This window comes from Ovis canadensis, chromosome 17 (assembly GCF_042477335.2).
Source record: "Ovis canadensis isolate MfBH-ARS-UI-01 breed Bighorn chromosome 17, ARS-UI_OviCan_v2, whole genome shotgun sequence".
Taxonomy (NCBI): Eukaryota; Metazoa; Chordata; class Mammalia; order Artiodactyla; family Bovidae; genus Ovis; species Ovis canadensis.
In genome coordinates this window covers 62,904,780-62,926,731 of record NC_091261.1, presented here as the reverse complement: position 1 = coordinate 62,926,731, position 21,952 = coordinate 62,904,780, and the positions used below count along the sequence as shown (strand labels likewise).

The 21,952-nt window shown below is 54.1% G+C and overlaps 1 protein-coding gene and 1 long non-coding RNA gene across 17 annotated transcripts in view; one reads left to right on the top strand and one right to left on the bottom strand.

Annotated features, from left to right (window-relative positions):
* The window catches only part of PITPNM2 (phosphatidylinositol transfer protein membrane associated 2), a 157,958-nt gene that overhangs the window by 10,789 nt on the left and 125,217 nt on the right, over positions 1-21,952 (bottom strand). For 8 of the 16 annotated variants that reach the window (XR_011249934.1, XM_069557715.1, XM_069557720.1 and 5 more), the window contains 12 exons: positions 18,156-18,370; positions 16,983-17,104; positions 13,737-13,964; positions 10,847-11,155; positions 9,778-9,873; positions 6,936-7,040; positions 6,694-6,764; positions 3,641-3,888; positions 2,831-3,020; positions 2,572-2,691; positions 1,800-2,005; positions 63-241 (listed from right to left, as the gene is read on the bottom strand). Coding sequence is in view for 15 of the 16 variants with exons in the window: in XM_069557715.1 (XP_069413816.1) it covers positions 63-241; positions 1,800-2,005; positions 2,572-2,691; positions 2,831-3,020; positions 3,641-3,888; positions 6,694-6,764; positions 6,936-7,040; positions 9,778-9,873; positions 10,847-11,155; positions 13,737-13,964; positions 16,983-17,104; positions 18,156-18,370 (2,089 nt within the window). In the remaining variant the exon portion in view is untranslated. Of the gene's footprint in view, positions 1-62; positions 242-1,799; positions 2,006-2,571; positions 2,692-2,830; positions 3,021-3,640; positions 3,889-6,266; positions 6,422-6,693; positions 6,765-6,935; positions 7,041-9,777; positions 9,874-10,846; positions 11,156-13,736; positions 13,965-16,982; positions 17,105-18,155; positions 18,371-21,952 lie in introns of those variants that run through there. The other 8 variants (XM_069557723.1, XM_069557728.1, XM_069557725.1 and 5 more) reach the window with 1 other exon arrangement.
* LOC138422590 (uncharacterized) lies at positions 52-9,941 on the top strand. The gene is made up of 4 exons (XR_011249935.1): positions 52-247; positions 1,041-1,094; positions 9,238-9,439; positions 9,724-9,941. It is a non-coding gene; the product is annotated as an uncharacterized lncRNA (long non-coding RNA).

Sequence of the window (21,952 nt, the reverse complement as noted above, 5' to 3'; positions counted from 1 at the left end):
GGGTTCACTGAGATCCTCTGCCCAGCTCATGGACCCCTCCCTTCCCCTGCAGGGACTCTCACCATCCAGGGAGGGGATGACCGTCTTCCTCAAGGCAAGGACCAGCCCCAGGGGGCACCCGAAGAGGAAGAGGTCAGCGACCTCAAAGTCGAACTTGCCCACGGCCCCTGCACCATCCAGCATGGTGGAGCTGCTCGAGCGGCGGGAGCTGGGCTCGTTCCTCAGCACGCTGGCATGGAGGCTGCAGGTATGAGGTGGGGTGGGGAGACGAGTGAGGTCACATCATGGCCCTCCTCCGGGCTGGCCTGCCCTCAGCCTCCTGAAAGAGGCTCCTCGGGGGTCATCAGGCCCCACCAAAGCTTGAGCCCTGTGCAGTCCTGTGAGTGCAGCTGTCCAGCACCTGCTGGGACACCCCTGGTGACAGCAGGGCCCGGCCTCTCCAGGGAGCCCACTGCCTTTGGGACAGCCCTGGCTAGGACCATGCAGTCCCTGGTCAGTTCTGCCTGCTGACTCTGCCAATCCCTGCTTCTTCCCCTGCCCCAGTCAGTCTGTTCCCTACGACTCAGACGTGGATGGAGCCAGAGACTATTATACAGAGTGATGTAAGTCAGAGAAACAAATATCATGTATCAAGGCGTATATGTGGAATCTAGAAAAAGGGTACAGATGAACTTGTTTGTAAAGCAGAAACGACACACAGACGTAGAGAACAAACATACAGCCTCCAAGGTGGCAAAGAGGAGGTGGAATGAATAGAGAGATTGGGATTGACATATATGCACTATCAATACTATGTATAAAACAGATAGGGCCTCCCTGGTGGCTCAGACGGTAAAGAATCTGCCTGCAATGTAGGAGACCCAGGTTTGGTCCCTGGGACAGGAAGATCCCCTGGAGGAGGGAAAGGCAACCCACTCTAGTATTCTTGCCTGGAGAATTTCATGGACAGAGGAGCTTTGTGGGCTATAGTCCATGGGGTCAAAAAGAGTCGAACAAGACTGAGTGACTAACACTTTCACTTACTTTTTTTCATAAAATAGATAACTAATGAAAACCTGCTGGATGGCCCAGGGAACTCTACTCAGTACTCTGTGGTAAGCTAAATGGGAAGGAAATCCAAAAAAGAGGGGATATATGTATACATATAGCTGATTCACTTGGCTGTATATCAGAAACACAACATTGTAAAGCAACTGTATCCCAATTTAAAATATATATATATATATATATATATATATATATATATATATATATATATATATATATGACTTCGCTGGTAGCTCAGCTGGTAAAGAATCCACCTGCAATGCAGGGACCCCAGTTCAATTTCTGGGTGGGGAGGATCCCCTGGAAAAGGGATGGGCTGCCCACTCTAGTATTCTTGGGCTTCCCTGGTGGTTCAGATGGTAAAGAATCCACCTGCAATGTGGGAGTCCTAGGTTCAATCCCTGGGTTGGGAAGATCCCCTGGAGGAGGGCATGGCTACCCACTCTAGTATTCTTGCCTGGAGAATCCCACAGACAGAGGAGCCTGGTGGGCTACAGTCCATGGGATTGCAAAGAGTCGGACACAACTGAGCGACTAAGCATAGCACAGCATGGCATGACCATTAAAAAAAAAAAGACCACAGTTGCACCCAGCACCTTCTCTTGGCTGAAGAACGGTGGGCCTAGCCTGGGTATCCCAGGACCTAGGTCAGGGGGCCTTCAGGTCTCTCACACTGGCCATCAGCACCACCTGGTCTGTGGCCCCCCATCTTAGAGTCCCCATCCTCACCCAGTGGGGGCCTCCCCACCCACCTGGACAGGAAGGCCTGGTGCTGCTGGATGGTGTCCAGCTCATAGGTGGACGAGTCACTCCTCTTGCGGGGTAGCTGCCGTTTGGGGTCTTCAGCGCCGTTGCTCCGGGGGATGTCGATGTTGCTGCGGCTCAGATGCCGGCTGCTCTCCAGGTTGCTGCCATGTGCCGCATTGACCGTCGAGCCGGGGGACAGCAAGTCAGCATCCTGGAATGGCCCCACACAGGTTCACTGCCCAGTGGCCACTGGCCTGGCCCCCTCTTCAGTGTCGTGGGAGCTGAGTCTCCCCTCCTGACCCTAGGCCTGCGGCAGCTTCTCACCCAAGCTGGGGAAGGAAAGTCCCGGTCCCTGTGTGCCCTATGGTCCCCCCACCACCTTTACTCCTGGCCCAGCCTGCCCATCTGGGCCTTGCTGACTTCCCACTGATCCTGCTGCCTCGCCCAGCCCACCAGGCTGCTTGCTACTCTGCAGGGGTGGGACCTTGGGTCCTTTCCCCTGCCAGAAGGCTCAGAGGATCCAGGCCCTCATGGTGATGGATCTGCTCTCCACGGTGCAGACCTGGCTTCACTGCCTGCTGAAACCGCTTGCACTCCTGTCTGGCCTCACTGCAGCTGTTCACCTGTGCCATGCATCTGTCCCCCACCTCTGGGCACCTGCGTTGGCAACCTCGACCCTTCCTTTTTACCGCAGGCCTCTGGGATGTTTGGAGCCAGAGGGTGACACAGTCTCCATCCTGAAGGTCCCCTGCTCTGGGGGCTGGAGGGAGCTCATACCTGCACGCTGGCCACACTGCCCCGGCGGCTGCTGCTCTGACTCTCAGACACCGGCTGGTTGCTGCAGCATAAGGCATCAAACGCCAGGATGCCCCCGACACAGTCCCCGATCAGGCAGACCTGGGTGGGGAGAGGTCCAGGGCCCTGAGCGCCCACCCTGCTTGCAGGGGTGCTGGCTGGCGAGAGCCCTGGGCCAGAGGACCAGGCCAGTCCACTCTGCAGGGGTTTCTGTCTCCCCTTCCCCCACCTCACAACTCACCTGCCCGTTGAAGGTCACGCCCTCCTGGGACTTGATGAAGTCCCCGTAGGCAAGGTTGGCTCGCTGAATCACTGTGGCAACGGCCTCCTGGTACTGGGGTGAGGAGGTTGCCAGCAGGGGCAGGGCAGCCAAGGGGATGTGGTCCTGGCTGCTGGACAGACAGCCTTCGTCGTGGCTGTAGGGGCTGAGGCTGGGGGAAGGGAACCCATCAGGAGAGAGCAGGTGGCTTCAGTTCAACCCAGGGGGCCCCCTCGCCCCTGACCCAAACATCAGAACTGGAGCTCCTTGACACCCTGAGAACCTTGGCCCTGACTCAGCAAACCGTGTGGGGATGCTTCCAGGCCAGGCGTGGGGAACAGGGCTGGAGAGTAATCTCAGAGGCAGGGCAGCATTCTCATACCACAGATGCAGAGACTGAGGCTCAGCTTTGGGCCCCAAACTCTAACCCCCCTGTATCCTCCTGGTGGCTCACATGGTAGAGAATCCGCCTGCAATGCAGGAGACCCGGGTTCAATCCCTGGGTTGGGAAGATTCCCCTGGAGAAAGGAACAGCTACCCACTCCAGTATTCTTGCCTAGAGAATTCCATGGACAGAGAAGCTTGGCGGGCTACAGTTCATGGGGTTGCAAAGATCTGGACACAACTAAGCAACTAACACTCTAACCCCAGCCATCTGCATGGGTTTTGCTGCCTCCCAACGGAACAAGTTAGACAGACAGCTGGTTTGGATGACGGGACCATGGTCCCAATATTACGTGGGGAGGTCTCTGACCCTTGGGGCCAGGGGAGGAGTGGAGCCTACACACTTACTCGGAGACGAGGGCAAAGGCATCAGAGCAGATGGGCGGGCAGGGCACCAGGCGGATGGCGAGGTGGCCCAGGGCACTGGGGTAGTGCACGCGCATGACGGTGTCGAACACAGTGGAGATGGTGTTGGCGTCTCCCTGCTTCGAGCTGGGGTCCCCGGCACCCGTGTCCAGGATGGTGCCTCCGTGCAACAGCAGCAGCAGCACATGGATTTTGGAGGGCGGTGCAGCCAGCGGAGGGCTGACCTCGTCCTATGTGGGTGGGGGGGGGTTGGTGGGGGTCAACTCCCTGGGGACTCAGCTCTGTGCCCGGGCCGAGGTTTCTGTCGCGCTGGAGAAAGAGGCCTGTTGAGGCCCAATCACATCCTCTGAGAACCCCAATCTCAGTTCCTCTGCTCCGGGACCTGGTGCCCGATGCCTCAAGCCCTTCCCCTGGGGGTGGGGCCCAGCTGCTCCTCCCCGTCCGTCCTCTCTGCCTGCAGCCCAGCTCCTGGCCACTGACCTGACCAGGGTACAGAGGACATGGAGAGAGGGGTCTATTCCTTCCAAAGCACAAACTCTACTTCCCATCAAGGGGGCCCAGACGGGTTTCTGGGGCTTCTGGCCTTGGGGAGGAGGCAGAGGCTCAGTCCAGTGCTGGCCTTTGGGGTCAACCTGCCCTCCGTGTGTCTGGGTATCCAGGCATTGGACTGTCATAGGCTCACTTAAGAGGGGCTGGGGTCAGGGACTCAGCCTGGCTGCTCTGCCAACAGCACTGAGCTCTCATTCTATCTATACGGACTGTCCCTGGACTATGGCCTCCAGGCCCTGCCATTCCCAGACTCTAAGACCAAGGTCCTCAAAAGCAGAGATGTCCCAGCAGAGGAAAAGCCCCAGCACCTTAGAATAGAGAGGGCAATGTGGGTACCTCTATCTGAAACCCCTCCCCACCACCATTTCTGAGGAGTCATGTCCCCACCTCTTGCTGCTCAGCCCTGCTTGTGAGGTCCAAGTGAGACTTGCATGTATCCAACTGTTCCATTTCGAGACAAAGTGGCCCAGAGAGGCCAAAGGACTTATCTAAGGTCACACAGCATGTCAGTGACAAGCTGGACTGGAACCCAGAGCTCCTACCACCAGCTCAGTGCTCTTCTCCTACCCCAGACTGTAATCCCAGTCTCAGGGGCCTCTCCCTGCCCCCAACTCCTGGTGTGTGACTGCGGAAGGCCAGAGCCCAAGAGGAGCCACTCTTGAGTACTTGCCATGCCCATGTGATGTCAGCAAGTGTGGAGGTCGGGGAAGGGAGCTGAAGAGAGGGGCCTCTCCCTAAGGGGCTGAAGCCATCTGGAGGGCCCTTGGGGGTCAGCTGGCCCTGAACTGGGCCATTGGCTGGCAGGAGTGGGCAGCAGCAGGACCCAAGTGTCAATGCAGAGCCCAGGAGAGGGGTGGGCAGCACGGGCGCTGAGCCCAGGGACCAGTGAGGCCACAGGAACAGATTGGGCTAGACTGGGAGCCTTTGAGCAGCAGAGGGCTTTGGGTGAGAGGAAGGCTGATGGGCAGGCGGTCCTCGGCCTGGAGTGGAAATAAGACTGGGTTGCATCAATCCCCAGGAGGGGCCTGGTCATCAGCCAGTCATGGGCCTTGGGGCCTAGGCAAGAATGCACACCCAGCAGAGCTTGGGTCCAACTCCTGTCTCTTCCGAGGGCTGCACATGGCTGCTGGGGCTGGGAGGGAGTGAACTCATGGCCTGAGGCATGGCGGGGTCATTGGCTGCCCGATGGGCTCAAAGATTAATCAATATGGTCAGGCGAGGGGCTCGTGGAAGGAATGTATTTGAGCAGCCTCCTGGTCACCCAGACATGCCCTTAGTCACCTGGGATGGGCAGGGCTGGGCAGTGGGGGGAGCCTGCCTGGGCCTGGCTGCCAGGACCCAGCACTGACCAACCCAACACACAACTTTCCTCCTGTACAAACTGCTTTCTACCAGGGCATGCCCTGCCTGAGACTCGAACCCTAGTGGGAACACAGCCCTCGGGAGGCAGGGCCTGGGAGCCAGCTCTGGGGAGCCAGGATGGCCCCATCAGTGACTCTGTAAAGCCGTCCTCCTTCCCCGAGTTTGGGAGAGGAGCTCCGGTTTGGGGGCTGTTGCAAGCAAAGGGACCCGACTCAGGATGGCGGTACTCCAGAACCGGTGCTGGGCCCAAATGCGCATCCACAGGCAGATCCAGAGCCCAAGGCCCCTTCTGCCCCTCCCCGGCGGGGTGGTGGGGGAGGCGGCTGTCAGAGCTGTGTGCACCAAAGGGGAGGAGGGGTTCGTTTTGCCTTATCGCCATTAACTGGCAACCAGAAATCAACTCCCCTGGTCCCAGTTACCCTTCTAGGAAAGCTTGCTTCGACCTTAGACCTCAAAGAGAACCCCAAGAGGAGAGGGCAGTGTGGATGCCCCCCATCAACCCCTAGTCCAAACTCCCCAGGGGTCCTGAGTCCCCAGGGGTACCATCTCTACCTTGGGCAGCTAGAGGCCAGAGCAGCGCGGTGACCCTGTTCCACCCCGGCTCCTGCCTGAACGCAAACAGCTCTGACTGCCCGCAGGTGGAGGAGCAGAAGGGGCGTGAGCTCCGTGCAAAGAACCCCCAAAGTGGACACAGGCGCTCTACCAAGACAGCTTTATTGCACACTGAGAGCAGGGCGGCCACAGCCAGCCACATCACTTCTGCCCAGGTGAATTTTGTTTCCTCCCCTTCCATCTTTTTATCTTCAGGGACTTCAGACAGGTTGAGCACAAGGTGAAGATCTTATTTTTGATCTGGAATTTACAAGTTTCTCATTTTACTCTCCAGGGTTGGAGCAGGGGCAAGGCCTTCCTTGGGGGGGAGTTGTCCTACTGGAGCAGACCCTACTGGTTGTCAGGAACTTCAGAGGGGGTGGGTCCCAGGCCTCTCTCCAGTGGTGCCCAGGCCAGCGTGGACATGAGGCTGTGGGTGCCAAGCTCTGCCTCCATTGCCCCCCTGGGACCGGTCCTTGGCGCCCTGGCCCCTGCTGCCCACGGCCCTGGCCCTCTGCCACCTCGGCACTCACCTCGATGATGTTCAGCTGCTCCACGCTGGAGGCCACCCTGAACTCGGGGGTGCTCTGGCGGTACAGACCATCTGCAACACAGAAGCGGTGGGTGCCGTGAGCAGACAACACCAGACAGAGGGTGTGGCCATGACCTGCAGGGCCCCCCAGCCCTCCTGGGTATCTGGGTGCTCCTTCTCGGGGGGGAGGAGCTTGGTCTGCTTGGCCGCCCTCCCCGGGTCCTGCTGCCCCCAGCTGGTTACCCTGTGAGTCCTCTGGCTCAGGGCTTTCGATTTTGTCCATGAGATCGTTGGAGTTCCACTTGGTGATGTCCTTGGGGAACATTTCCTCTGAGTCAGACAGGTCCTCTGGGGAGGAAAGACAGGGGCTTCAGCACCTCGAGCAAGGGCGGGGACCTGGGGGGTGTCGGTCACTGGGAGGCCCGGCTTCCAGTGGCGGAGGGCCTCAGAGTGGCCAGTCTGGGGGCCCCCGTGCTTCTGTGGCCCGTGTGCCCCTCCCCACTCGGTTCTGTGGCCTCTCTTCCTTAACAGGACGGACACATGGCCACCTTCTCACAGGACTTCTGCCTGATGTTTTTGGTTTGTCATTAGTTTTGGCGGTGCTGGGTCTTTGGTGCTACATGTGGGTTTTCTCTAGTGGGGACAGCAGGAGCTAACTCTCTAGTTGCGGTGCACTGGCTTCTCATTGCTGTCTGCTTGATTTTTAAAAAAAAAATTGTGGTAACATTAACTGAACATAAAACTCACTATTTTTACCATTTTCAAGTAGCACTTAGTCCATTCAGAATGCTGTGCAACCACTAGCTCTATCTGGTCCCTGAGCTTCTCCATCTCCCCATACGGAGACCTGTCCCCAGTAGCAGGTATGCCCCAGCCCCACTCTCCCAGCCCCTGGAAACCGCCGGTGGACTTTCTGTCCTTAAGGATGTGCCTGTTCTGGACATTTTCCACACATGGTACCTACAGTATGTGGTCTTTCGTGTCTGGCTTATTCCACTTCACATGGTGGGGTTTTTGTATTTTTTTCAGTTCAGTTCAGTTCAGTTCACTCAGTCATCTCCGACTCTTTGTGACCCCATGGACTCCAGCACGCCAGGCTTCCCTGTCCATCACCAACTCCTAGAGCTTACTCAAACTCATGTCCATTGAGTCGGTGATGCCATCCAACCGTCTCATCCTCTGTTGTCCCCTTCTCCTCCCGCCTTCAATCTTTCCCAGCATCAGGGTCTTTTCAAATGAGTCAGTTCTTCACATCAGGTGGCCAAAGTTTTGGAGTTTCAGCCAGCATCAGTCCTTCCAATGAATACTCAGGATTGATCTCCTTTAGGATGGACTGGTTGGATCTCCTTGCTATCCAAGGAACTCTCAAGAGTCTTCTTCAATACTTTTTTTTTTTTTTTTAGTATTTATTTATTTATTTGGCTGTTCTGGATCTTAGTTGCCGCCCGTGGGATCTTTAGTGGCAGCATGAGAACTCTTAGTTGCAGCATGTGGGATCTAGTTCCCTAACTAGGGATCAAACCTGGGCCTTCTGCATTGGGAGCTTGAAGGCTTAGCTACTGGGCCATCAGGGAAGTCCCCACACGGTGTTTTTAAGATTCAACCACGTGTCAGTGCTTCATCCCTTTTCATGCCTGAGTCATAGTCCGTCATATGGATGGACTTCAGTTTGTTTCTCCATAATGTTCCTGACTGTTTTTAATGTCCACAAAAGGACAGCTTAGTGAGAAGCGCTGCTGTGAACAATTCCACCCATGAGTTTTATGTTTGCTTTCCTGAGAACTTATCCCCGTGACCTCTGGGTAGGAAGCGGTCGTATGGACCCTGGCATGTATGTGCTGGCCCCTCCTCCCTGGGTCACCGGGACGGTTTTCTCAGGACGCTGCAGCAGTGACATCTCCTGCTCTACTGTCTCTCCTCTTTTCCAGCTTTTTCTAAAACTCTTCTTGTGTCTTTCCTTCATGTCAGGGACACAGAGGCAGGAAGGGCTTAGCCTTTTGGCCTGGCTGGAGGGGAGGGTGGGAGTGTGGGATGCCCCATACCCATTCCCTACTCTCGGGGAGGCCCCAGTGGAGAGGCCAGCTGCCTCCTGTACCAAGTCCCCCCTCCCTGCCTGCCAGGTTTGGCAGGGGCCAAACCTGCCTCTGCCCTGTTGCGGGCCCCTGGGCAAGTCCCTGTCCCTTTCTGAGCCCATGTCCTGCCTTGTGAACTGAAAATCAATCTCCTTGAACCTGCCTGCCAGCCCCTCTTACTTCCCTGAGAGGAACAACCAAGGTATGAAGGAAGGATGTTTAGGCCATGCATCTTCCCAGCACAGGTGGGTGATTCATCTGGCTGTTTTCTTGCTGTGATTATTCCGAGATTCATGGGAAAATGGGCACTTTATGTATTTTCTGCTTGTTCGCATTTTCTAAAGTTTCTGAATTACATGTGTGTTAATTTAATCATAAAAAGACAGTAATTACAAAAAATTAGAAAATCAGAAGTTACGCTTTTGTAAGCTTCTGAGGGATTTTTTTTTTTTTTTTTTGGTTGTGCCACATAGCTTGCAGGATCTTAGTTCCCTGACCAGGGACTGAACACATGCCCTTGGCAATGAAAGCACCAAGTCCTAATCACTGGACCGCCAGGGAATTCCTTTGGGAGTTAAATTCGGCAGAGGATGAGATGGTTGGATGGCATCACCAACTCAATGGACAGGAGTCTGATCAAACTCCAGGAGACGGTGAAGGACCTCGAAGCCTGAGGTACTGCTGTCTGTAGGGTGGCAGAGTCGAACACGATTGAGTGACTGAACAACAATGGAAAAAATGTCCCTGTCTGATTGTAAATTTGTTTTGGGGGATTTGAGAGAATAGTCCTTACCCGCCAGATCCAGGGCACATCCTGATATCAGGGTTAGGGTGAGTATGAGAGCCCAGACTCCTGGTGACCTCATCTTATCCTGCCTCCACCCCTGACACCCTGCTGTTCACCCAGAACTTTCCATGGGTATTCCCATCATGACTTGCATCCCCACCAATGCTTTCAGATCCCACCCCTCCCACTCCTGGGAAGGCCAGTGCGCTCCAGGGTGCCCACCTACCATGAGCATCGAAGAACTCATCGTCCGAGCTCTCGTCTGAGTCCCGGGCGATACTCTGCATCCTCCACTCTGAGATGCTGTGACGGGAAGGACTCGCTGGAAGGCAAAACCACAGACCGACTGAGCACCCGGCTGCCCTGGGAAGAGCAGGTGCAAGCAGGCAGGTGCGATGACTCTGGAGCGGGGCCAGGAGGGCTCAGAGGGGATGGAGTGAGGGCAGGATGGCCCTGGCTCACCTCCCAGCCCACCTGGCACAGTGCAGTCCTGTCCCATGAGGACATAGAGTGGGGAGGGTATCAGGTATGAGGCCAGGATGTGCAGCCACCCGGGCTGGGGTCCACTCATGTGCCCCTGACCTGGCTGGCCTAGGAGCAAGCCCCTTAGACTGCCACAGTGAGGCTGATAGGTAGGGAGGCTGGGCAGTGGTGGGGAGTGAGATTAAAGGTATGGTGTATGTGTTTCCCTGGATCCCTTCAGCACAGGACAGAAATGCCTGGTGTAGAAAAAGCTGGATTTGCAGGCATAGAGGGGGATTCCTGGTATTTTACACAAAATACCCTGAGTTTTCCCACTAGCCACTGCACTTTCACATCAGTTTCAGAGAAAGGATTTTCTCAGTATCTGAAGGCTTTCAAGGTCCTTTGGCAGAAGTCCCTCCTGGGTATGCTGGGTATAGCCCCCCCGACCCCCCCTCCACCACCACCCAGACCCCTCCTCTCTGCCTCGGAAGCCTGGCTCCTCAGAGCTGCAGCAGACCAGGTCCTAGGAGGGGCTGGGAGCAGGGTTCCTGTGTCGCCAGCCTGCCCATCTGCCTGGGGCTGTGTGGGTGAGTCTGGGGGAACCTGCCAGGGTTGGGGGTCACACTGGGCTTCACTCTGCAGCAGAGGCTACAAAGAGGTGACTGGTTCTGACTCCCTACAGGTGTGGCCTTGGATCTGAAAACAATAGACCACCTTCAGTGTTAGAATGCCCCACAACCACCCTGGGATGGGGGCTGCCCTGAGGGGTGGTCACTGGTGTGGACGAGTAGAGGGCAGGGGACCCCCTAGCGTGATCGCAGGGTGCTTACCTCCCCGCTTGGATGACCGAGATGACTTGGAGGATGTGGACCACTGCTTCTTCAGACCCCTGCCCGCCAGGGGCTCCCCACCGCTGCTGCTGGGCTGGGAGGGCTCCCCAGAGGCCTGGTCCTGGGCAGCCTCATTCTTGGCCAGCTCCGCGGCCCCTTTGTCCTCCTCATTGAACTGGGCCATCTTGCGGGACAGCATGAGCTGGGCCTCCTTTTCCAGCTCCCGGATGTTGTCCATGTTCAGCCCGTACCATTCATCCTGCCAACACCAGGCCTGCCGGTGGGCCCTCACCATCACCTTCCGCAGGCCTAGGGGCAGGGGTGCAGGGAAGACAAACAGGCCTGTGTCAGAGTCTCCCAGGGACCCCTTGGCTGGGAGGCACCCCAGGTTGCAGGTCAGGCACTGCTCCACACCCACTGCTTGGCCTCCAGCAAACCACTGTCTCTCCAACCCCCAGGTTCATTTTCCCATGTGCAAATGAGGGATCCAGCTTACAGATGGCCTCCCAAGTTCATAGAGGTTCTGTAACTGGGGCAGGGAGGTCTCCTCCCTCAGCAGGAGCTGGAGGAGGACTCCCTGAGTGTCTCCTATCTGGTCTAGTATGCCTCTCTTAAATTTCCCACAGAAAAATCAAGCTCAAGTTTGAAGCAGGTTGGTCCTTTCTTTTTTGAAATTCATTTTTAATTTGTTTTTATTTCTTTTAATTAAAAAAAAAAACTTTTGGCCATGCCATGTGGCATGTGGGATCTTACTTCCCCAACCAGGGATTGAACCCTCGTCCCCTGTATTGGAAGCATGGGGTGTTAATCAATGGGCCACGAGGGAAGTCCCGGTATATGCATATAAAACATGATAGGGATTTCCTTGGTGGCCCAGTGGCTAAAACTGAGCTCCCATTGCAAGGGGTCCAGGTTCAATCCCTGGTTAGGGAACTAGATCCCACACTATGAAACTAAGAGATTGAATGCTGTGACTAAGTGATCCCACGCGCCGCAAGGAAGACTGAAGTCTCCATGTGCTGCGACTACAGCTCAGCACAGCCACACACACAAATATAAAATAAAATAAAACAGGGTAAAGGCATACAGGAATAGCTTATACACAGAAGACAGAAAACAAGAGACTTTAAAGGTATAAAGAACAGAATAACCACGAGCACAGGGAGCAGATGGGGGCTGCCTTGGGTGACGATGAGAGTGGGGGTGATTGGGAAAGACTCTGGGGGGGGGTGGAATGTTCCAGAACTATATGCTCTACTCTGCAAATACACTCAAACTTACGGAACTCAAACTTCTCTTACAACAAATACAAAATTAGGCCTCGATAAGTGGCTTAAAAAAAATTAAGAAGAAATAAAGCACCTCGGCTCCCCCACACACATCATCCTTCAAGGGAGCAGAAGTGACCAGCAACATGGACCCCCCCATCACCCTCCCGTCCCGTAAGGGTCCATCCTGAGTTCTGTGTTTATCATTTGCTCTTCTTTCCATGTTTTCCTATACAATATGTTGGGTTGGCCTACATGTTGTTGACATTTACATGTATGTGTCATGCTGCATGTTATTTTTTTGCCACTTGCTTTTCTGGGTGAATTTCTGGTTTGTTGCTGTGCGGTCGATTTTTATTTGTTTGAAATACCACATTTTATTTATTCCTTCTCCTGCCAATGGGCCTTTGGCTCACTTTCACTGTTTGTCCGTTTTGCTTTTACAAACCTGCTGCTCTGAACATTCCAGAACGCGCATTTGAGTTTCTCCCAGAGGGTGGGGCAGACCCAGGAGGGTCGTCACTGGATCCTCCGCCCGCTTTCCTACAGAAAACTGAGCGGCATCCCAGGTAGCCCAGTCCTTGCTGGTCCCCAGGCTGGTCTCCGGCGACCCTTGCTCCTGATTCCCCCTCCTGGACTCACTCAGGCCGCTCTATCTCCCCTGCTGTCCTTTCTAAATCCCTTGATCTCAAAGGTCTGCCTAAAAGGAACTCCCTCTCACCCTCTGTTCCTGGGAGGGTGCTCCCAGGCCCCAGGCTACGGCCTCAGGAACACCACCCTCAGGGCCGGCCAGCACTCATCGTGGACAGACTGATGACACGTTATGCCTGGACAAGGACAGATGGGCCAGAAGATCTGGGGTCACACCAGCACTGGCCCTGTGCTTCCTCCTCTGCAATCAAGGGGGAGGCGGGGAGTGACAGTGGCCACCCTACCGGGCCGGGGAGAGCTGATGTGACACTTGGGAGTGCTTCCAGCGGTGCTGTGACTCTCCTCAGGGCCACACAGTCACCCGTGCTCTGGGAGGCAGTGGGTGTCTGCCTGGGTGCCGCTCCTGAATCACGAGCCTCAGGGCTAGACCAGGCCCTGGGCACTGACGCCTACCCTGACCTGGGGGACATGGAAGGAGCCGAGGTAGCTCTAGGGCAGGGAGGACCCTGGGTCAGCCCCAGCTGTGCCAGGAACCCCCGGTCATCTGCTGGTCCTCTGTTCCCCAGGCACTTGCTCCAGGCCAGGCCAGCATGGGTGTGAGGACCGGAGGATGGCCAAGCCACTGTCCCCTGGGACTTTCAGCCCAAAGCGGAGGCAGCACTAGTGCATGGCCTGGGGTCTGGCCCCAGGGTGCCGAGAGGCGCCATGAACAGCGGAAAGGAGGCGTCACACTGCATGGGGGTGGGCACTGCATGTTAGAAACTCCAGCTAGTCCAGAGTGTCTGGGGCAGGACACACACCGCCTGTCTTCCGTAGGTGCTCGACAAGTGTTTGTGTGGTCAAGGGAAACCAGGTGGGACGCTGCACATGGGCCCTGGGGTAACAGAAACTTGGAGCCCCAGGCAGGCGCGGGGGGCGGGGTGGGGGCGGCAGGCGGATAGAGGGACAGAGGGAGAGGCGGGCGCCCTCACCCGTGTCGTGGATGAACCTCTCGATCTTGGACTGCATGCCCCAGTAGCGGAACTCCACCTTGCAGAGCTTGTAGGCGCACATGATGGGGAATGCCTGCTGCCTGTGCTCCTCGATCCAGTTCTCTGACAGGGGCCCCCGCTGGGTCTTGGTCGAGTGGAACAGCTTGGGGTCCTCTTCCGTCTTATACTCATTGGGGGGCACGGGGTCCTTGACAATGTCGATGAAATCTACGAGGAGATCCCCCCCTGCCGTGAGTGACCACTTTGGCCCCAACCTCCACCCCACCCCTCCTTTCCAGTCTCCTCCCCCACGTCCCTGCTATCCCCGAATCTCGGCAGGACCCCAGGCTTGGATGTGTCCCCGGGCCCCGCATGGGAGTGGAGATGCTGCTCTGGGCCACTCTGATCCCCGAGCTCCCCCGACCTCAGGACCTGTGTCTTTCCTTGTCTTTTCAAATCATTTCAGTAAAACCCCTGCTTTGTGCACACTTGCCAAAGCGCATAAATCAGGTGATGAGCTGGAGGAGCATGGGGGGGGCGGAGATGAATTTCCATGGAGGATGTGGGATGGGGTGGGGGCGAGTAGAAGAGGAAAAGCCGGCATTTCAGCCACAGGAGCAGCAGAACTGTGAGGCAGAGAACGTCCCGGAGTGTGACACTTGACCCAGAAGTGGGGCAGTTTGGGGAACCACCAGAGTGTCTGCGTGGTAAGAGGTGATGGGGATGCAGCTGAACTCATCAGCCATCACTCGCCAGGCACCGTGAAGGTGGCTGGTCTGCTAGGAAGCCCCTCCCAGACAGACAGCAGGGAGGAGTCCAGAAACCATGTTTGAAGGGCCCAGAGGGAGGTGTAGGGCATGAGCCGGTCCAGGATGTGCTGGGCACTGGGGAAACAGGACTGGGGGCTGGTAGGACCTGATTCGGGGAAGGGGGGTGACAGTGACTCTGGGAAGAATGACCTCTTGTCACATGCCTCCTCCTCCAAGTCAAAACCCTCACTGGGCTGGCTCCCGTGGTATGCATGCGTCAGATGGGGCTGTGTGCACACTTGGTGAGGAGGAAGCTAGGATGGGGCTTGTAGCTCAGAAAGCCTCCTTTCAGAGGTGTGGGGACAATGGCACTTGGTGGGGCTCTGCCGGGCTCGGGCCCTGGCTGTCTCATCTTCCTGGCAGCAGGCCTGGGCTGTGGTTTACAGAGGAAGACATCAGCCCCACTGGAAAGGCAAGGGGTCAGGGCAGCCCAAGGGCAGCAGAGTGTGGAAGGGGATTTACATCCTTCCCAGAGTAGACCACATGTCCAGTCCACTGGGGCAGGCAACAGCCACCAAGGGGAGGGCTGGGACATGAACCATGACGGGAGGCCTCCGGGGGGGGCCTGCAGCTGGCCAGACAAGAGCTGTCAGAGGGCCTGGGCCCTTCCTTCCTGTTACGGGTAGAGTGCGTCCGCTGGCAAACGCATACATCGGCCTCAGAATGTGACCTTATTTGGAGACAGGGTCTTGAAAGAAGTCCTCAAAAGGAGGGCACCTAATCTAAGCAGCATGGTTATACAAAGGAGAAAGCAGAAGTTTTAGTTCCGCAGTCGTGGTCAGACGCTTTGTGACCCCATGGACTGTAACCCGCCAGCCTCCTCTGTCCATGGACTCTCCAGGCAAAAACACTGGAGTGGGTAGCCAGTCCCTTTTCCAAGGGATCTTCCTGATCCAGGGATCGAACCTGGGTCTCCCACATTGCAACAAAGGAGACATTTGGCTCAATTAAAAAAAAAAAACAAACCTGAAACTAACAGAATATTTTAAATCAAGTATACTTCAATTTTTTAAAAAAAGAAGAAATGTGAATATAGACATGAACACGGACAGAACAGCATGTAAAGATGAAGGCAGAGGTTGGGGTGGAGTGTCTACAGGCCAAAGGACACCAATGACTGCCAGCAGCCACAGGAAGCTAGGGGATCTCCCCTGGAGGCCCAGCAGTTAAGAACCCGCCTTCCAATGCAGGGGACATGGGTCTGCTCCCTGGTTGGGGAGCTAAGATGCCACGGGGTTACTGAGCCCTCTCGCTCTGGAGCCTACGTGCTGCAACTAGAGAAACCATGCATCGCAACAGAAGATCCTGCATGCTGCAACCAAGATGTGATGCAGTCAAATAAATAAATATTTAAAATTTAAAAAAAGCTAAGGGAGAGACCCCAAACAGATTCTCCCTCAAGGACTTCAGAAGCAGCCAACACTGCCAACACCTTGACCTTGACTCTGACCTCTAAAATCATGAGACACTAAGCATCTGCCTCCTTAAGCCCTTAAGTCTGTGGTACCCTGTTTTGATGGTCCTAGCAAGCTGATGCATCTCCCAAACCCCACTGGGGCCTAAAAGCTCAGGCAGGAGGAAGGAGTCCCAGGGAAAAGCCATCCTGGCATCCGAGGCTGGCTGAGGGTCATCGCCACCCCTCCAACACCCATCTGAGATCCACAATGGCTCATTCCTAGGGGCCTGGGGGCTGTCAAGGTGCAGCTGGTCCACTGATGTGTTTTGTCCGGCTGGTATATTTACAAAGATTTTAAAAATATTTGTCAACCTAGAGAAACTGGGAAATTTCACATGAAAACCCTGATTTTTGGCCTCTCTTTTCCTTTTTTCTTTTCAGGCCATGCCATACGGCATGTGGGATCTGAATTCCCCAACCAGTGAACCCGTGTTCCCTGCATTGGGAGCGCAAAGTCTCAACCACTGGACTGCCAAGGACGTCCCCCGGGCCTCTCTTGAAAATGACTTAACAAATGGGACCCATTTCCTGCACGGTGTAGTCAGCTGGAGGGGAGTGGAGTAGAGGCTGCCCACCATCAGGGGGACACAGGCCCCACTGTGTGCACAGCCCCCGCCCAACCTGCCACTTCCACCCTTGGCTGTCAGCCCTAGGTGGCTCCCAAACACACATGTGCATTTCTGGGGACAGGGACACCTCAAAAAGATGGAGGGAAGGGGCTTGAGTGGAAAAGGCACTTAGCCTAAGGGGCACATCAGGGAAATGGGGCCAAGGAGACCCGTCCTGCCTCCCCAACTCCCCCAACTTCCCACCAGGCTGGCTTGGAGTCTAACCTCCCCTCCCAGGACAAGAGCCAGTCTGGAGCCTGCCAGGCCTGGAGACCAGAGGCAGAATCAAGGGGCCCATGGGCAGGGCAACTGGGAACTTGGCCCCGCAGGGCTCCTGGCCCTGCTAGGGTGGGAGCATCAGGGTGACGGTTACCGATTGTCAGCTGGTTCTTTTCCACAGGAGACAGGCTGAAAACGTTGGGGTTTTCTCCAGCATCGGTTTTATAAAAGGTTTCGATGTCGATGGAGAATTTCTCCACAAAAGGGCAAGTGAACCTGTGGGGGAAGGAGAGTATCCACCAGGACCCAGGCTCGGAAGGGTGGGCGTGGGTCGCTGGGTGGAGGACGAGGCTGGAGTGGTGGGTGAGACCTGTCTGTTCTGTCCTCCTGGACCTTCACTGCATCCCAAGAAGAGCCAAATCCAAGTTGGGGCCGGTGGGAGGGGTGGACTTACGGGGAGGGGGCAATCATTGCAGCAAGTAGCTGGCAGCCTGTGTCCACGTGTGTGAGGCATGGTGTGAATACGGTGTGGACACAGTTAAGGTGGCACACTACCAAATGGGCTGAATCTGGACCTGCACGTGGTGTGACATGCTACCCTCTCCCCTGTCCCCTAAGAAACCAGGTGTGGCAACAGGGAGACAGCCTCTCTCTCGTGGCTGGAGATCAGCTCAGAGGAGAAAAGTACTCCTGGGAAGTGAACAACCTGGATGGATTTCCCAGCAAGTTCCAGGCCCTCACCCACCTGGACAAAGAAGCCCCAGAAGACTCATGGGAACCCCACCTGTTCAGCACATGGGTGGCCCCCTCTTTCTTCTAATCAAGCAGTGCTCAGTTATATTGGGTGGGGGGCACAGAGTGAAAAGTGTCCCCTACCCAGGGGATCCAAAGAAGGCTGTGCTCAACATGGCTTGTTATAAAATATCATCATAGTCGCTGAAGGTGTCAGGGTGGAGGGAATCTCTGAGCCATCTGGGCTACCCTCAGTTCCTGTTTCTTCCCAGCTGGTGGACTGTCCTGCATTCCTAGGCAAACATTAAACTGAATTTGTGTTCCCTGAGCCTTCCCAGATGGCAAAGGGGTCTCAGATGGCGCTTGCTGGACTCCTGCCTTCCTGGCTCCCCCCACTGGCAAGCTAGGTGGCACCTAGGGGTATAGCCTACCCTGTCCTGTCTATTCCCTTGAGGGGGAACCTGGGGGAACCTTAGAACGGAGGCTCAGCTCTCTGGGAGCCAGGCGGCTGAGACTGTCTGGGGGGGCCGGCGCCAGTATCTATGCCCCTGGGTTGCTTCCCGGGAGGGCAACATGGGGCCGAGGGCAGGCTCACCTGGTTCGAGTGTAGGGGTAGGCGTTCCAGGACTCCTCCACCACCCGCAGGGCTGCCTTGGGCAGGATGGAGCGGAACCAGCTGGGGATGTGCATGCCCACATGGTACACCTTGTGCGTGTATTGCCCGGAGCCACCGGGGCCGTCTGTGTACGGCCGGTTCTCCAGGATCTCCACGCCACTGCCTTCGCCGTGTGTCTCGTTTCGGCTCTTCTTCTGTGGGACAAAAGCAAGGGGGACGTGTGGGTCTGGAGCTCTCTGAAGAAGGGGAAGGGCTTGGGAGACCCAGCTGAGGATGCTGAGTGCAGGGCGGGGGTGCTTTGGCCAACCAGGCTGGCTCCTTTTGGGTCACTTCAACACATCCTCCTCAAATACCTCCCCCACACAAGGCTCCATGTGTCCCAGCATTCATGCAGAAGACTGAAGGGCCACTGTTCCCTCTCCGAGCCCAGTACTACACAAGCAAACTCCCCCGTTCTGACTCCTGAATCTCCTGGGACTGAAAGCATCCCCAAGGTCAGGAGGAGGTGCTTGCTTTCTCACCTTTTAGCCAACACTGTACTGAAGGTTCTAGCCAGAGAAATTAGGCAAGAAAAAGAAATAGTAAGAGGCATTCAAATTGGAAAGAAGAAATAGGAACTTCCTGGGTGGTACAGTGGTTAATACTCCAGTCTCCCAATGCAAGGTGCCCAGGTTCCATTTCTGATCAGGGAACTAGATCCCACATGCCGCAACTAAGAGTTTGCATGCTGCAAATAAAGATTCTGCAATAAAGATTCCATGTGCCACAACCAAGACCCGATGCAGCCAAAAACATTTTTTATAAAGGAAGAAGTGGGGCTTCTCTAGTGGCTCAGTAGTAAAGAATCTGCCTGCAACTAAGGGAGACATGGGTTCGATCCTTGGTCCAGAAGATCCCACAGGCAGTGGAATAACAAAGCCCACGAGCCACAACTACTGAGCCTGCGCTCCAGAGCCCATGCTCCGCAACAAGAGAAGCCACTGCAATGAGCAGTCCAAGAACTGCAATAGAGAAAAGTCCTTGCGGAAACCAAGACCCAGCCCAGCCAAAAATAAAATAAATAAAAACGTATTTTTTAAAAGAAAGAAGTAAAACTATCTCAATTTGTTAATGACACAATCTTAAACACAGAATAACCTAAAATCCCCCCAAATCTGTTAGATCTAATACATGAATTCAACAGAGTTGCAGGATACAAAATCAACACACAAGAACAAATAATGCAGAAAGGAAATAAAGAAATCATTTCCATTTACAATGGCATCCAAAAGAATAAAATACTTAGGAATAAATTTAACCAAGGAGGAGCGAGAGTTGTATACAGAAAACTATAAAACATTACTGAAATAAATTAAAGAAGATTTAAATAAATGGAAAAGACATCTGTGTTCATATGAATTGGAAGATTTAATATTGTTAGGATGTCAACACTCCCCAAAGCAATCCATGGGTCCAATGTAATCCTTATCAAAATCCAATGGCCTTTTCAGAAGAAAGGGAAAAACTGATCCTAAAATTCATACAGAATTTTGAGGGATCTCAAATAGTCAAAACAATCTTGAAAATAAAACAAAGTTGGAAAAAAAAAAAAACACAAAGTTGGCAAGCTCACATTTTCTCATATCAAAACTTGCTAGTAAGGACGTCCTTGGTAGTCCAGTGGTTAAGAATCTGCCTTCCAAAGTAGGGGATGTGGGTTTGATCCCTGGTCAGGAAACTAAGATCCCACATCCTCCATGGTGTGGCCAATTAAAAAAAAAAAGTGCTATAAAACTATAGAAATCGAAACAGTGCAGTACTGGCATAGGACAAATCTGTGTAATGGAGGTGAGAGGTTAGAAATAAATCCAATATTTACATACTATATTTACTGATTTTCAACAAGGGTGCCAAAACCATTCAATGGGGGAAGGGACAGTCTTTACAACAAATGCTGCTGGGACAATTAGATATCCACATGCCCACAGTGCCATACCACATATAAAGAGGAACTCAAAACAGATCAAAGACCAACTTGCTAGAAGTGAAAGTATAGAACTCTTAGGAGAAAATATTAGGGCAAATCTTCATGACCTTGGATTTGACAATGATTTTTCAAATATGATACCCAAAGTATAGGCAGTCAGAGAAAAAATATCTAAATTGGGCTTTATCAAGATTTAAGAAAGGACAGGGACTTCTCTGATGGTCCAGTGGTTAAGACCCTACCCATGCTTACACTGCAGTGGGCACAGGATCCATTCTGGTTTGGGAACTAGGACCCTGCATGGCATGAGGCCCTGCCAAAAAAAGAGAAACTTTTGTGTATCAAGGGATGCTATCAAGAGAGTGAAAGGACAACACACAGAACGAAAGGAAAGCTTTTGTAAATAATACATCTGATAAATTATATCCATACAATGAACTATGACTTGGTCATAAAAAAGAATGAAGTACTGACAGGTTACTACACAGATGAACCCTGAAAACATGTTTAGTTAAAGAAATACACTGTATGACCCCATTTCTATGGAATGCTTAGAACAGGCAAATTTAGAGAGCCAGAAAGTAGATTATTGGTTGCCTGGGTGTTGGGGGATAATGGAGAGTGACTTCTTTATGGGGTGATGAAAATGCTCTAAAATTGTGATAATTTCACAACTCTGAAAAGTGCTAAAAGCCACTAAACTGTACACTTTAAATGTGTGAATTGTGCAGTGTGGGACTTACATCTCAATAAGTCTGGTATCAAATCAAACAAACAAAGAAATAAAAACCAACCCTGCCTCCTGCACTCAACTAAGATTTCAGAGAGTTCAAACACAAGGAATGAGAAAGGGGCCTTGGAGGCACTGCCCGAAAGACGGAACGCCTAGGTCACCCCCAAGTGTCTCTCTGTCTCCAACGTCCTTCCTGGGGTCTGAAAGGTCGGGTTTCTGCTTTTGCACAAAACCTTTGCGGTCAAGGTGCTGGTGACTTTAGACCCAGCATCCGTTTCCATGGCAACATGCTGGCATCACCAAGGTCACCTTTGGTCAGCTTCCTGGACAGCAGCTGTGCGCACGCTCACACATGCACGCACCCCGAATGCAGCCACACACCCATGCCCACAGGCACCTCCAACAGCACTGCCTCATCCCTGGGGCACGGCTCTCTCTAGGGCACAAAGATGTGCTGTATTTCCATGTCCAGAGCCACTGAGTCCCCTTCAGGGAAAAAAAAAAAAAGACCCCGATTGAGGCCAAGGAGGGGTCAGAGCAGGGACATGCCCATTCCCTGCTCTTTAAAGGAGCTCCTGGAATATGGCCCAGATTCCGTAATGAAAACAGCAACCATTTCCTGGCTGCCTTCCAAGCTCCCGCCTCTTACAGCATCCTTGTTGATTAGTGGTTGTGCTAAGTGCCTGGCATGTTCTTTCTCCTTTAGTTCCTGCAGCAGCCCCTTGAGAAAGGTGCAAGACTACTCTTGCTCCCAATGTTCAGATGGGAAGGTGGAGGCCCAGAGAGGCAGAGTGACCCGTCCGAGGTTACAGTTACTAAATGGCAGAGCCAGCACAAACTCAGACCTGTTAGATTCCTGGGCCTGCTCACCCATGGCATTGGGCACCTCAAGGAAAACACCTCAGCACAGAGAGGAGCTCATAAACAGTTACTGAGCAAGTAGAGACTGTAGTCCTAACCCTGCGATCAACTTTCTCTCATCCTGCACAGGTTGCATCTGCCTGGTCTCAGTTCCCCAAACACTAATCGGGGGCGAGGCTCCCTGTCTACCTAAGGCCCAGGGTAGTGGGTTGCAGC